At 36.1% G+C, this 14,814-nt stretch overlaps 1 protein-coding gene across 2 annotated transcripts in view; it reads right to left on the bottom strand.

Annotated features, from left to right (window-relative positions):
- Nucleotides 1-14,814, bottom strand: part of PPARG (peroxisome proliferator activated receptor gamma) — a 96,962-nt gene that overhangs the window by 19,404 nt on the left and 62,744 nt on the right. For both annotated transcript variants that reach the window (XM_006758284.2, XM_006758283.2), the window contains exons 2-4: nucleotides 10,857-11,084; nucleotides 9,279-9,448; nucleotides 5,362-5,500 (exon numbers count right to left, since the gene is read on the bottom strand). In XM_006758284.2, coding sequence (XP_006758347.1) covers nucleotides 5,362-5,500; nucleotides 9,279-9,448; nucleotides 10,857-11,076 — 529 coding nt within the window. In that variant the 5' untranslated portion in view covers nucleotides 11,077-11,084. The remainder of the gene's footprint in view (nucleotides 1-5,361; nucleotides 5,501-9,278; nucleotides 9,449-10,856; nucleotides 11,085-14,814) is intronic.

Genomic DNA, 14,814 nt, shown 5'->3' with positions numbered 1-14,814 from the left:
GCTAAGGAAAGAGAAAGCTTCAAGAACTAAGGAGTGTTGAATGCTGCTGACATTTTAAGTAATGTGCTGACTGAAAATTGTCCATTGGATTTGCAACAGGGCGCTGGCTGGGCTCCTGCCTTCTCTTTTTGAGATTTGGATCCTTTTTTTTTTCACTTCCGTTATATGTGGATGTTGGATATCCCATAAGCACTTCAACTACAACATAAAACTGAACTTTTCATTTTCTCCCTCCAAACTTTCTCCTCTGTTTTCCTTTCTGTTAGTTCATTCTATCACCAAACTAGATACCTCGAATAATCTCAACAGCCTCTCTTCCTGCAGACATTTGTATTCATTGGTCATTGCTCTAATTTTTCTCTCAATTCCATTCCTTCTTACCCATCCCAATGTCTTAGTTCATAATTTTGCATGGGTGTTCTGGTAAACTTCCTTGATTTGCAACCCCTTTCATATATCCTTTTTACTGCTGTCTATAGTAGTTTGGTTTTTGGTAACATAGATATGATCACTCCTTTGCTTTATGAGGCACAATGTGGTATCAGAGAAAGTTATAAAACAAGAGAAGGGGAAGAATGGGAAATTAAAAGTCTTATGGAAGAGAAGGCATTTGAACTAGGCCTTGAATGCCAGATAGAATTTTGACAGGGAACCAAAGAACATAATACACAAAGACCCACAAGCATTTTCCAGGAACAACAAAGAACACAGTTTGCCTGAAATATACGTGAAAAAGAGCAGCAGTGGGATAAGATGGTGGAGGCCAGAGAGTGGGCAATCATGAAGGCCATGCAGGTTTGAGTATCATAGCTGCTCAGTGCATTAGCACTTTTTACTCTGTTATAGTTCCCTAAAAGTTAACATTTGGTTAATTTATACCACAAAGAAGACTAAAGAAAAGAAAGAGTAGCATGTTTAAGTTTAAATTCATTTGCCATTGAGATTTTCTTTTCTTTTTTTGCAATATACACTAAGCTTCTATTTACAAGGAAGGAGGGAACTATCTTAAAAATGCTGAGTGCCACAAATATCTATAAAACCACTTTTCTGAATTTTTATGAAGCCACTGAGAAATTATTTTTAAGTTGTCAGCTTTTTTTTAAAATAAAAGGAAACCTCGTTATTTACATAATAGGACATCCTAATCAGCAAAGCTAAGGTTTCACTAATTTTATATATATGCAAAGCATAATTTTTAGTCAAATCTCAATGGTCTAGGGTAAAACCTAGATGAATTACTCAAGTACCGTAAGTCAATTCTTTTCTACATCAGATTATTTTTTAAATGCAGAGCCAACGCTTATTATTTTATTATTTACTTCATACATGAAAAGCAAGTCTGAATATGAAACACGGACTAGTCAAAATTCTTAATGACTAAATTATCTCATAAAAAATATGCCCTAACTGGTTTGGCTCAGTGGATGGAGTGTTGCAGACTGAAGAGTCCCGGGTTCGATTCCGGTCGGGAACATGTGCCTTGGTTGCGGGCGCATTCCCAGTGGGGGGTGTGCGGGAGGCAGCTAATCGATGTTTCTCTCTCATTGATGTTTCTAACTCTCTATTCCTCTCCCTTCCTCTCTGTAAAAAATCAATAAAATATATATAAAAAATAAGAGGGAATATTTAAAAATATGATTAATGTCAAAGATTTTGACAGAACTTGAAACAAACATTATACTTTGAAAATCTATAAAAATTTGTGAGTGTCCATTGACTGAAGAAGGAATATTAATCTATGAGAGTATTTTTATCAAGATTCTGTAGATACCAGCTTCACTAACTCAAAATATAAAACGAATAGCAGCTGATGCAATAACTCCTTAGTAAGTTAATTCTGGGTAGCCCAAGAAGTTGCCTCTTTATTTCTGCTTTACTTGCATTTGGAGCCTTCCTCTAAAGGTGTCTGGACAGGGTATTGAACTGATTATGCTTGAGACAATTCAGGAAAACTTTGGAGCAATCAGCCCACAGTCTAAAACTGATGGATTATTAAATGACCAAAATCATGGCAACATGTGCTCATTTTGATAATTACAGAAAAACAAAAAATTTGTTCCCAGAGCACCTCAGCCTAACAACTGGGTGCTTTTTCCATCCAGTGCTGGAAATGGGTATTTGAGAAATAACTACATTTCCAGTTAGAAGAATGCTGAAATCATGCCCTTCTACAATCAAAATACAGGTTCTTATCTTCAGGTGAAACCATATACTATTATCCAACCATACCATTCATACGTTCTTTAGTCTAGACTGCTTTAAATTTGTACTCTGGGGCTACATCATTATGCAATCATCAACTGTATTGCCCTAAGTTACTGAGCAATTGATTGGAACATACAGAAGGGGATTCAGGCATATGAATTATATTTTTATGGTACCAAAGCATATAGATGAAAACTTTTAAAATCAGGCAATTGACAGATAATCAGTTGCCTAAATATTTACGAAGACAGTGACATTTTTGATAAGATACAGAATAGCTTAATTGAAAAGTGAAAAATTCAGTGGGCAGGTTGCTTGACTTACGTAGTATCATAGAATTTTCGAAGTTGAAGGAACTTTAGCAATCACTGATTTCAGTGATTTTCGAACAACACTCCCCAGGGTTCTTAGGGTCCTTGAAGGTTACTTCAGAAGCCTCCTTCAAAGCTGGGAGTGGGTAGCTAATGTGGAAGCTAAATGCATAGAACAGACTAAACAGAGACCAAAGAGCAAAAATAAAAGTAACACAGAATGGAGTAAATTTGCTTTGGGGGATGTTCATCTCTTCTTATACATTCTGAAAACAGCAAGGTGCTGATTTTGGTATAACATAAGGAGCCTCTTTTGATAAGTTGGTGGGTTATTACATTACATCTCATAGTTTAATATTCCTTCTTCAGTCAATGGGCACTCACAGATTTTTATAGATTTTTAAAGTGTAATGTTTGTTTCAAGTTCTGCTGTTAAAATCTTTGATATTAATCATATTTTTAAATGGTCCCTCTTTATTTTTTATGAGATAATTTAGTCATTAAGAATTTTGACTAGTCAATGTTTCATATTCAGAGCTGCTTTTCATGTATGAAGTAAATAATAAAATAATATGCGTTGGCTCTGCATATATTGTTCATTCACATACAACAATAACAAAAAGGAATTTTATATGAATGGGAACCTCATTACTGTTGGCCTCATATTAGCCAAAGCAATGAATTTAAATAGTTACTAAGATTTCCTAGAAAACTTTGTATTTGAAAATGTTTTCCTCATCAGGAAAACAGGCAAAACTAATCAAAACTTAGTTGTTGAGTTTCCCTTCTTGTGTTATATCAAATAAATGGTTTTCTTCTCTGTGCAGCAAACACATTACCATAAAAACCTCTGGGAAGGGATTTTCTTAGTCATGTGTGCAATCCTGTAAGTGTTGAACTGCATAAGCCTTTGATGCCGTGATATTTAATTCCTTTAATAGTCACATGATGTCCAAAGATAACCTTATTCAGTTCATGATAGCTTTCTTTGACTTTTCTGGGAGAAAAATTATACCCTCAAGAACACATAGGTTGGGCTTTAAATATTACTGGCCCTATAAACAATAAGAAATGGGAGATATATTTTACATGAATATGTACAAGCAATAGGAAATATATTTTATATCAATGTGTAAAATGACAATTTTTTAAAGGACAAAAAAGAAATACAATTAAAAGCAGAATTGACAATGCTTTCCTATGCAGTTTTATAGATAATGATCTCAAATCAGAGATTTTTTCATAAAGATAAATTAAGTTTATTGCAACTTGATTGCATCACCTAAAATCTAACCCATGACTTGAAAACATGCCCTTATGTTTTATAAGGTCTGAAATAAAAAGGAAATAGATGGAATTAAAACAGCAAATTATTTGGCAATCAATGACTGAATTTGTATATTGCTATAGAGCAGATTTGATTAACTGTTGAGAAAAATTAGACCAAATTTTCTTCCTGTCTACTATAGCTAATATATCTATTCAGAATACATTCTTTTTTTTTTAAGTGTTTTTATTGATTTTAGAGAGGAAGGGAGGGAGATAGAAAATCAGTGATGAGAGAGAATCATTGTTTGGCTGCCTCCTACATGCCCCCTCTGGGGATTGAGCCCACAATCCCAGCATGTGCCCTGACTAGGAATCAAACCACAACCTCCTGGTTCATGAGTCGACGCTCAGCCACTGAGCGACACTGGCCAGGTAAAACACAGTCTTGCCTTTAGAGGAAATAACCAATATTAATGATAAAAATATAATTTTATAAACTATTTTTAAAGGGTAAAGTATCAACCAATTAATGATTCCAAAATATCTTGATGATTTCCACTGTGTAAACCAAACATCAGCATGATGGAGCAAAAATTTAATTTTCACAGATGCTTTGGAGTTCTTACAGATGAAGACTAACTTAAAGATTATCCTCTTACCAGATCAGTTTTGATATCAGATAAAGGCAAAAGAAAGAAAAAACAGGATATCCAACGAAATGAGACTTTGGATTTAATTTGATCACTTTGACATTTTACGTTTCTTGAGTTCATAATGAATTCTTAAAAAACTAATACTTGAAAAATATAGTAACATTATTATGTCAAAATTTGTTTTGTGAGCTAGTTAACCAGTCAGAGCTAAATAGAAATCAAGAACTATTTCTTCAAACAGGCCTATCTTCCATGATTTTACTGAGTTAGTTCTACAGTTCATGAAAATAAGGTCTTCTACATTCTTCCCCAAGGTAGACACTCTAAATCATAAGCTTGGTTTTTGATATGAGTTTAAAAAGTAGAAAGTTTTATTCTCTTATGTGTCTATGGACACTGAAGTTTTGTGGAACTTTAAAATATTTCTTTATCCTCAAGTTTGTATACTGCTCAAAGTCAAAGTTACTGCTATACCTACACTCATTTTTGCATAGTGAAGAGGAAAAAAAACAACATCTAAATTCTGAGAAGCCACCTAAAGTTCTACATTCAAGATTTTCTTACATTAAAATTAGAAAGAAACTACTGATACACATAAGTATAATTGTTTTTAATACTATTAAAGCAACATAAAAAAGTCACAGTTATCCTTATATTTGTCTTAAAATACTATAGTCATTTCCATCACCTCCCCAGATTTTCAAGTCTTTTCTCTCATCATGGTAGATGCCCAACCAGAGAGGATTCTGCACTAACAGCTTAAAAACTCACACCTAAATGAGAAATGCTTTTTCTGTACGCAATATTCTGAAATCTGGCATTCTGTGGAAAAACCGTGCACATTTTCATCAACGGCCTTCATATCTACTGATCTGGCAGCCATAAGAGAATAATAAAGTATGTGGTGCTAAGTGTTCACTTACCATTATGAGACATCCCCACTGCAAGGCATTTCTGAAACCGACAGTACTGACATTTATTTCTACTTTTTTTGTGGATCCGACAGTTAAGATCACACCTATCATAAATAAGCTTCAATCTGATGGTTCTTCGGAAAAAACCCTGCAAAAAGATAATGAAAAAAAAAATAAAAGAAGTAAATTCTAAGTCTTTATGACACAACGAAGCAGCAACATATGGCTAAAGGCACACTGGCCTGGGTACTTCACACTGTTCTGGCCCTGGTGACTTTAGGCAATTGAATTTTCTTTGCTATAAAATAAAGAACCAGAGGATTTCCAGTGTTTTGTTTTAGCTCTTAGAAGATGACCACATTCAACCAATGTCATTCAATGTATTTTGGCTCTACATTTGGGTTTCAGCATGCTCTAGGAAGTGCTCTGGATTTAATGTAATGCAAATAAAACACCATGTAATCAGTTCAGTCTCTCTGCAAACCATTCCAACAGCATGCCAAGCCCTTATAATTGTGCTAAGCAGTTTGGCAAAGTTACAATCATTTCATCCTAATACATTATCAGGGCCAATAAAAATCCACATGTGGATAATTTTTTGGAATTCTCTATGTTGCATAATTTCCTGCAGAATTGGTTTCATTTATTTATGCAGTTGAAAATGTGTGTGTTCCATAATCATTGTAGCCTGCAAACAAAAAGAGATAATGGAAAATAGCATGAGAAATAATATATAAATCCTCAGAAAATCGACTGCTACCTTAAAAAAGCAAATATGTCAATTTGAGACTAACTGAATGCTGCAATATTTATATTTTTTGGAAAGTCTTGAAAAAATTCTAATCAGAAATGTTTTATAACTCCACTTTTTTTGTTCAGAGTATTCTTATTAATTTCTATTATGTTCATTTTCATGAAACTCAGTTTTTAATTCTTCCAAATTTATCTGGTCCTGTTTGGTACAAAAAACACTGAACTAGTATGATTCTGTCATTGATGTGCATTTTTATTTTCTCCACATTTCTATCTTGGAGAAATAGGCAAGTATGTTCTACTGTTTACTTAGCATCTTCACTTGTAAATCTAATAGCCAGCTCAAACCCAGCATATCCAACACTAAGGTCCTGATCTTACCCCTACAGACTTACTTCACCACAGCTTTTCCATTTCAGTTGATACAACTCCTTCCTCTTACTTTTTCAAGCCCAAATCCTTGAAGTCACTTTCTACTTCTTACTCTCACGTAGAAAGCTCTTTCTCTAAATATACATTTGCCTATTTCCCTCATTGCCTTCAAGTTTTGCTAGCACCTCAATTTTTCAATGAGGCTTATCCACCTTATTTAATACTGTGGCTTGTCCCTGCCCCGTTTTCCTCAGGAACCATTGATCTCCTTTACTCTGCTCTAGTTTTCCTTCCCTCCCCCCTCCCCCGATAGACTAATGACTTTCTAGCATACTATACAATTTGATTATTATATTTATGTTTATTTCCTGCTCCTCCTCCACTGCCCAACTAAAACTGTGAGCTCTGTGGGAGCAAGGATGGTCTCTTATGCCACTGGATGAAGCAGGCTTCTACAAAGTTTCTTCACATTACTGATAAAGAAACTCTTCAACAACACTCTTATTTATTACTTCAGGGTCCATAAAATAATGTGTAATTTCAACAATTTACTCTCATGATTATTGTGAAGTCTGTGAACTGGTGAGCTGGAGATGTATTAGTCACGATTTCAGAAAATAGTTTTGTGTACTTATTATTCTAAAGGGTATATATATTAGTTTAGATATCTTATCTAATAAAAAGGATATATGCTAATTGACCTTCATGCCATCACAAAGATGGCAGTGCCCATAACAATATGGGAATATGCTAATTGACTGCCCCGCCCTCAAAGATGGCAGCACCCACAGCCAATAAGGATGGAATATGCTAATTGACTACCACACCCTCAAAGATGGTGGCACCCACAGCCAATAAGGAGGGAATATGCTAATTGAATGCCATGCCCTCAAAGATGGCAGCGCCCACAGCCAGAAGAGGCCGGCAGGGGAGGGCAGTTAGAGGTGACTGGGCCCACAGGGGAGGGCAGTTGGGGGTGACCGGTCTGGCAGGAGAGCAGTTAGTTGTTAATCAGGCCGGTACGGGAGCGGTTAGGGGGTGATCAGGCTGGCAGGCAGGCAGGCAAGTGTTTGGGAGCCAGCAGTCCTGTGAGATGGGTCCTAAACCAGCAGTTGGACATCTCCCTAGGGATTCCAGAATGGAGAGGGTGCAGGCTGGGCTGAGGGACACATACCCGCCTCCCTACCCCCCGCACCAGTGCATGAATTTCATGAACCAGACCTCGAACGGGCCTCTAGTATATATATATGTGTGTGTGTGTGTGTGTGTGTGTGTGTGTGTGTGTGTGTATTGTTAATCCTCACTTGAGGATATTTTTTTCCATTGATTTTTAGGAAGGGTGAAAGGGAGGGGCAGAAACAGAAACATCAATGTGAGAGAGACACATGGATTAGTTATCTCCTGCATGTGCCCCAACTGGGGCCTTGGATCAAGCCTGCAACTGAGGTACATGCCCTTGACCAGAATCGAACCTGAGCCCCTTCAGTCTATGGGCCGACACTCTAACCACTGAGCAAACTGGCCAGGGCGGAATAAAAAAGCCCAATTGGGATTAAATCTGACTCATATAATATAAGCAGTGTTTATTTTATAAGTTAAATATTTATAATATTATGTTTAGAAAATATACAAAATATAAAATATTTAAAATTTTATATTTATAAAAATTTTATAAAAGCTAAACATTTACTTTATAAGGTAAATATGAACAACATATTCTGAACCCTGGAGTATATAATAAAAGCTATTCTAGGCCAGCTGGCGTGGCTCAGTGGTTGACCATCAACCAATGAACCAGGAGGTCATGGTTTGATTCCCGGTCAGAGAACATGCCCAGGTTAGGGGTTCGATTCCCAGTAGGGGGCATGTAGGAGGCAGCTGATCAATGATTCTCATCACTAATGCTTCTCTCTCTCCCTCTTCCTTCCTCTCTGAAATCAATAAAAATATGTTTTAAAAATAAAAACTATTCTATTACTATTTTATTCACTTAGTATATTAAAATTAATTATTTTAAAAGACTACATGTGAAAATATGAGTTGATTAACTTTTTTAAATGCTTGGGCATAATATTATTAAATATTTGAACTTTGCAAAATTCCCCTTTTCACAAAGAAAAAAGTTGAAGAGAAATAGTATCTCCTTTCTAAAATAGTTCTCTCTTTGCCTGCCCATAATAATACATGACTCAATTGATGCTGGAGTAAGAAAACACAGAGCACTGGTTTAGGAGTCCTAGCTCTGCCATTTACTAATGGATGACCATGGGAAAGTTTTACTTATTCATAATTTCTACATCTATTAGTGGCCATATATAAGCTCAACCTTATAGGACTGTTCCAAGGCTCAAATGAAGATTATCTATCTATCTATCTATCTATCTATCTATCTATCTATCTATCTATCAGATCTGTCAAGCCTTACACATATAAAATATTACATGGTACAGTAAAAAAACAACAATACTGGAAAATTCAGAAATCTGGGTTTTGGGCCAGTTCATCAGTATTTTGCCTTGATCCCTTGATCAAGTCACTTAAAAAAACAAAAGCTGCAAGATATAAGGATTAAATTAGATCAGTGCCTTCTAGAACCAATCTGGAGGAAGAAAAGTGAGGCAAAGTATCCCTGCTTTTATTAATTTTCTTAGGTTTTCAAAAATTTTATTATTTGAGTCATGGGTTTTAAAAAAAGTTTGACAATTTTATCTCAATTCCTTGTCATGTGTTTGCAATAGGAAATGAAATAATAGGTAAATTTTCAACAAATTCTTTGAAGAAAGAAGAAAATTACTTTTTACCTTGCATCCCTCACAAGCATGAACTCCATAGTGAAACCCGGAAGCTTTGTCTCCACACACACGGCATTCAATTGCCATGAGGGAGTTGGAAGGCTCTTCATGAGGCTTATTGTATAGTTGAGCCTTTTCAGAATAATAAGGCGGGGATGCAGGCTCCACTTTGATTGCATCTGTGTAGAGAGAAATGGGAGCAGGCCATTATTACATGAAAAACAATACTAAAAAGGCAACAGGGCAAGTCACTATGGTACACCTTAATGACATATTTTTATTACTTAAGTGTAGAACCACTACGGAACATGAAGAGACCATAGGAAAAGTAGGCGTGGTAAGCATGGGCAAGTCACAGCATCTCTGAGCTTCAAATGTGTAAATAGAACTGGGAAGGGAACTAAGCCTGTGATTCTATGACCCTCCGGCACCCCATATACTAGTACAGTATTTGAGACAATCAAGGTTATTTTACTATGTAATATGCTGTACTTGGAATTTTCACAATGTTAAATTGTGTATTTTAATTTCAATGTTGCATTTTAGAAATATTTTTAAACCACTCTTGCAAAAGACACACAGAAGGAACATAAAAAATAAAAATACCATCAGTGTTGAGTCAGAAAAGGTGGTTTGTAAAGTGATCTTTGATAGAGAGTGAAACAACCTATGGAAATTAAGCACTACTTTCCCACTGGTTAAGAATAGGGGTATTAAATTTGCATATTAGGCTCTAACTGAAAACCACACATATTAATATAACCAAGTATATTATTTACCTTAAAAAACACACTAGAAATACAGGAAGTTCTTATTGTCAAGTAATGGTTATCAATTACATAGTGGTGGCTTTGGGAAACCAGCATATCAGTACAAAAAGAGATAAAAATCAAGGAAATAGCATCACAGAAATTTGTTTTATCTTGAAAAGTGCAGTTTTAATTTTTCTTGAGTCTGATGTTTCAATGTAAATTGAGTTAATGGTATGAAGATTTATCAATAGACCAATTTTTCAAAATTTAAATTTGTGTTATTTATAAAATAACCTTAATTGTCTCAAATACTGTATGTTGTCTGTAATAGCTTTAGTATTATGGGTGTTGGAGGGTCAGAGAACCACAGGCTTAATTAATTCTCTTACCAGTTCAGGTTTCAGTGTAAGCTTCTCAAATGGCAGAATTAGAAAAAATTGGATTATAATTTAGTAATTTGGTGATAATAAGGTAGTACACTGTTACTTATTAACTTATAACTATTCAAAAGAATTCAAAGTTTGGGTGATGGACTCTTAGCCTGATATATACCTGGCAATATAATCATACTGGATAATGCTTCTAAGAAGAACCAAAAAAGAAAAAAATGAGGAGAGAAAGGAAGAAGGGACAAAGGAAAGAATGATCTGGGGGATTAACACACTGCCTTCCTTTCTGGTATATCATAAATACCTAATATTTCATGGATATGTGGATGAGTAGACTAATGGTAAATGTCTTCTCTATAGAGTTTTAGTCTCTGGAGCACTTACTCCAGTGTTATTGAGTCCAATGCTAGTCTTAGTACTCTGAAAAGTGAAAATAAACATCATACTTTGGTAATCTTGGAGCTTCAGGTCATACTTATAATCAGCAACCATTGGGTCAGCTCTTGCGAATGGAATGTCTTCATAGTGTGGAGTGGAAATACTGGAGAAATCAACAGTGGTGAAGGGCTTGATGTCAAAGGCATGGGGGTGGTCATCCATTACGGAAAGATCCACGGAGCTGATTCCAAAGTTGGTGGGCCAAAATGGCATCTCTGTGTCAACCATGGTAATTTCTGAAATGAAAAAAAAAAGCATAGCTATGAAGTTGGTCCTGGAGGACAGAGCAATCCTCTAAAGATATACAGAAAGGGAACTGAAAGAATGTTTGGTAATGTGATTTCATCTGGAGAAGAGAACATAACCACCTTCTCACAACTGGGGATGTGCCTGCAACCAAGGTACATGCCCTTGACCAGAATTGAACCTGGAACCCTTCAGTCTGCAGGCTGACGCTCTATCTACTGAGCCAAACCGGTTAGGGCAAGTCTGTTAATTTTTAAAGAGTATATAGAGTTCTGGGACAAATTTACTTTCTTGAAATTAGAGATCCTAAATAGTTTTCTCTTTAGGATGAAAATTTTGCTTTTCTATTCATGTTTATAATGTTTTTGTGCGACAGAAAGTTGGTATATTAAATTTAGATAAGAATTTATTCTTGCCCAGCCTGCATGGCTTAGTGGTTGAGTGTCGACCTATAAACTAGGAGGTCACTGTTTGATTCCCAGTCAGGGCACATGCCTGGGTTGCAGGCTCGACTCCCAGCGTGGGGTGTGAAGGAAGCAGCTGATCTATGATTTTCTCTCATCACTTATGTTTCTCTTTCTCTCTTCCTGCCCCTTCCTCTCTGAAATCAATAAAAATATATATACATAAATAATTTATTCTTTAACTATATTATAACATAATTTTATTCTTAAAAGTAACACCAAAATGAATCTTTAAAATAAAGAGAAATCCCTTCTGTGCTATGAAAACACTCAAATATTTATGTTTTGTGTGTATACAGTTACCTTAAAGAGGAGAAAGCATTCCCCATATTGAGAACAGAGAAGTTAGAGATATGTGAAACATATTTGAATATCAATGCGGGAATGTTAAAATGAGATTCTGGCCCAGAATTTATTTTAAACCACCCCCAAGACAAAACAAAAATGAAAACAAGGAAACATTAAAAATACACACACATAGATAAAAACACTGATATGGATTCTAAGGCCACAGAATAACTTGTTTCATGAATTGCCTGCTTAAGATGCCACATGCATTTTTCTAAATATGTTTTGTGGTCACAGTAAGTGAAATAAAACCCTCAGAGATTTTGGTTCTAAGTATTTAATGTGGATTTGTGAGTGATTGAAGTGGGTAAACTTTAAACCTTTACACAATGAGAACCTATCTGACTCGGTTTACCTGAAACCAGTTCACTATTAAAGTGGTGCCAAAAAAGCAGTCACAAGTATTTTATTTATTTATTTATTTATGTATTTATGTGTTTATTTTTTTTGTTAATCCTCACCTAAGGTGAGGATATTTTTTCATTAATTTTTTTAAAGAGCGTGGAAGGGGGGAGGGTGGAGAGAGAGAGAGAAATTGATGTGTGAGAAAGACTCATTGATTGGTTGCCTCCTACATGCTGCCCTGGGGCCAGAGATGTGAATTGCGCCGGAAGGATCTGCCTGCAACTGAAATACATGCCCTTGACTGGAATCCAACCTGGGACCCTTCAGTCCTTGGGCTGACACTCTATCCACTGAGGTGAGGGCAGTCACAACTATTATAAATGTTAACTCCTTGGTCAAAAATACCAGTAGAGAGGTGTGGGAATTTGAGATTGCTGTTAGAGGCAAAGAAATGAATTGCTCAAAAATTCTAGGGCACCTGAAATCATATGCTTACCTGTCTTATTTGCAATTATATCCCTATCTCCTAGCAAAGAGCTTGCTTGGCTCATGGTAGGTTCTCCTTAAACATTTATTTATTAAATACTAAATGAATCGATGGAATTTTAGCATAAAAGTTAGGAAAAGGGGAAAACAAACTATTTGAGTACCTCGCACATAAAAGACGAATTCTACCTTTTACTTCATGTAACCCAAGATATTATCCCCACTTAGAGACAGGTAGGGTAGGACTACAAAGTGCAGTGACTTGTCCAGTGTCCAACAGCTAGTAAGTAGAGAATTCAAACTCAAGACTGATCCAGAAACCCTGTTCTGTATATATTCTCTCATTGATGAAAATAGTTTATGCAGGAAGAGCTGTTCTCCTAAGGATATCTGGGAATGGGTGTCTTGTATTTTCCCAGCAAGCAGAGAGCTAAGGAATTCACTCTCAAAGGCTGAGTTCTGCATGAGGTTAAAGATTCCAGTTGTGGTCTTCATAAGAAAAACAAAGTGCCTTGAAAACACAAATGAGGGGCCTCGTCCTGTGAATGTGCTTCAGTGGCTCCATGAGGAATCATTAGGCACAGTTTGGGTTCACATTCTGAATATCTACATAAATAAGTACCCAAACAACCTTAAGTTATCTGTTACAGTGTAAACACTACACAACAAAAAGAGGAATGTGCACTGGTGATAGCTTGAAGGTCATACTGGGTCTCAATGACATCTAGTAAAAGGTTTATGCTCTCAATGACAGGGGCACCCATCAAACTGAATTCTCTGTCTCAAAATATATCTAGTCCTGCCCAGTGTGGCTCAGTTTGTTGAGTGTTGTCCCATGCATAGAAAGGTTGCTGGTTCAATTCCTGGTCAGGGCACATACCTAGGTTGCAGGTTTGATCCCTAGCCAGGTAGCATATGAGAAGCAACTGAACCATGTTTCTCTCTCACTTCAATGTTTCTCTCTCTCTCAAATTAAAAAAAAAAAAGCCCAGCCAGTGTTGCTCAGTGGTTTAGCATTCACCTATGACTTAGGAGATCAGGGTTCGATTCCTGGTCAGGGCACATGTCTGGTTTTCTGGCTCGATCCCCAATGTGGGACATGCAGGAGGCAGCCGACAGATGATTCTTTCTCGTCATTGATGTTTCTATCTCTCTTTCCGTCTTCCTCCCTCCGAAATAAATAAAATACATCTAAACTTACCTAACCTAAGCCATTCCATTTACTTTGCCCATCTCCTCAGCAGGCTTATTTCACATTTTTCTTAGTATAAATTACTTTCATATCTAAATATATCTCTCTTGTTTCAACTGCACTATCCATAAAAGTTGGTTTATCAACTACTTCTCATTATACTCATTGTAAACAAAACAAAGGTTCACTAAGTGAGTTAAAGGTACTGTATATGCCTCTGTATGAACACTGGGAAATAAAAATAAAGATGCAAAAATATCTGTGTTGCAAGAAAAATTAGTTGCTCATCATTTTACTGGTTTAGTTTTGTTTCACTTTTTTAAAAAAATCCTCACTGGAGGATATACTTGGATATGTTTATTGATTTGAGAGGGAGATAGAGAGACTTTGATGTGAAAGAGAAACATCAATCCATTGCCTCCCATATGCGCCACAACTTAGGTATGTGCTCTGGCAGGAAATTGAACCTGCGATCATTTTTGGTGCTCAGGACAATGCTCCAACCAGCTGAGCTACCAAGCCAGGGCTTTTTTCACTTTCAATGTGACTTCAGTGACTCCCTGTCAACCAAAGCAATGCTTCTTAATACAGGAATCATATCCTTATGGGTCATGGATTTTAATGAAAAGTTTGGGGAAAATTTTAATCTTAAAATGCCCACTTATGCATAAATGAATAGAATAAAATTCATGTTATTTTAAAGAGATAATATGAAACTCCTAAAAAATTGTTCTTGTATATTTTATGAACACATGATTTAAAAAATATACATTTTTATTGATTTCAGAGAGGAAGGGAGACGGAGAGAGATAGAAACATCAATGATGAGAAAGAATCATTGATTGGCTGCCTTCGGCATGTCCCCCCGCCCCCCACCGGGGATCA

The sequence above is a fragment of the Myotis davidii genome, unplaced genomic scaffold (genome assembly GCF_000327345.1).
Source record: "Myotis davidii unplaced genomic scaffold, ASM32734v1 scaffold73, whole genome shotgun sequence".
NCBI classification, from domain to species: domain Eukaryota; kingdom Metazoa; phylum Chordata; class Mammalia; order Chiroptera; family Vespertilionidae; genus Myotis; species Myotis davidii.
This window is presented reverse-complemented; position numbering and strand designations above follow the sequence as displayed.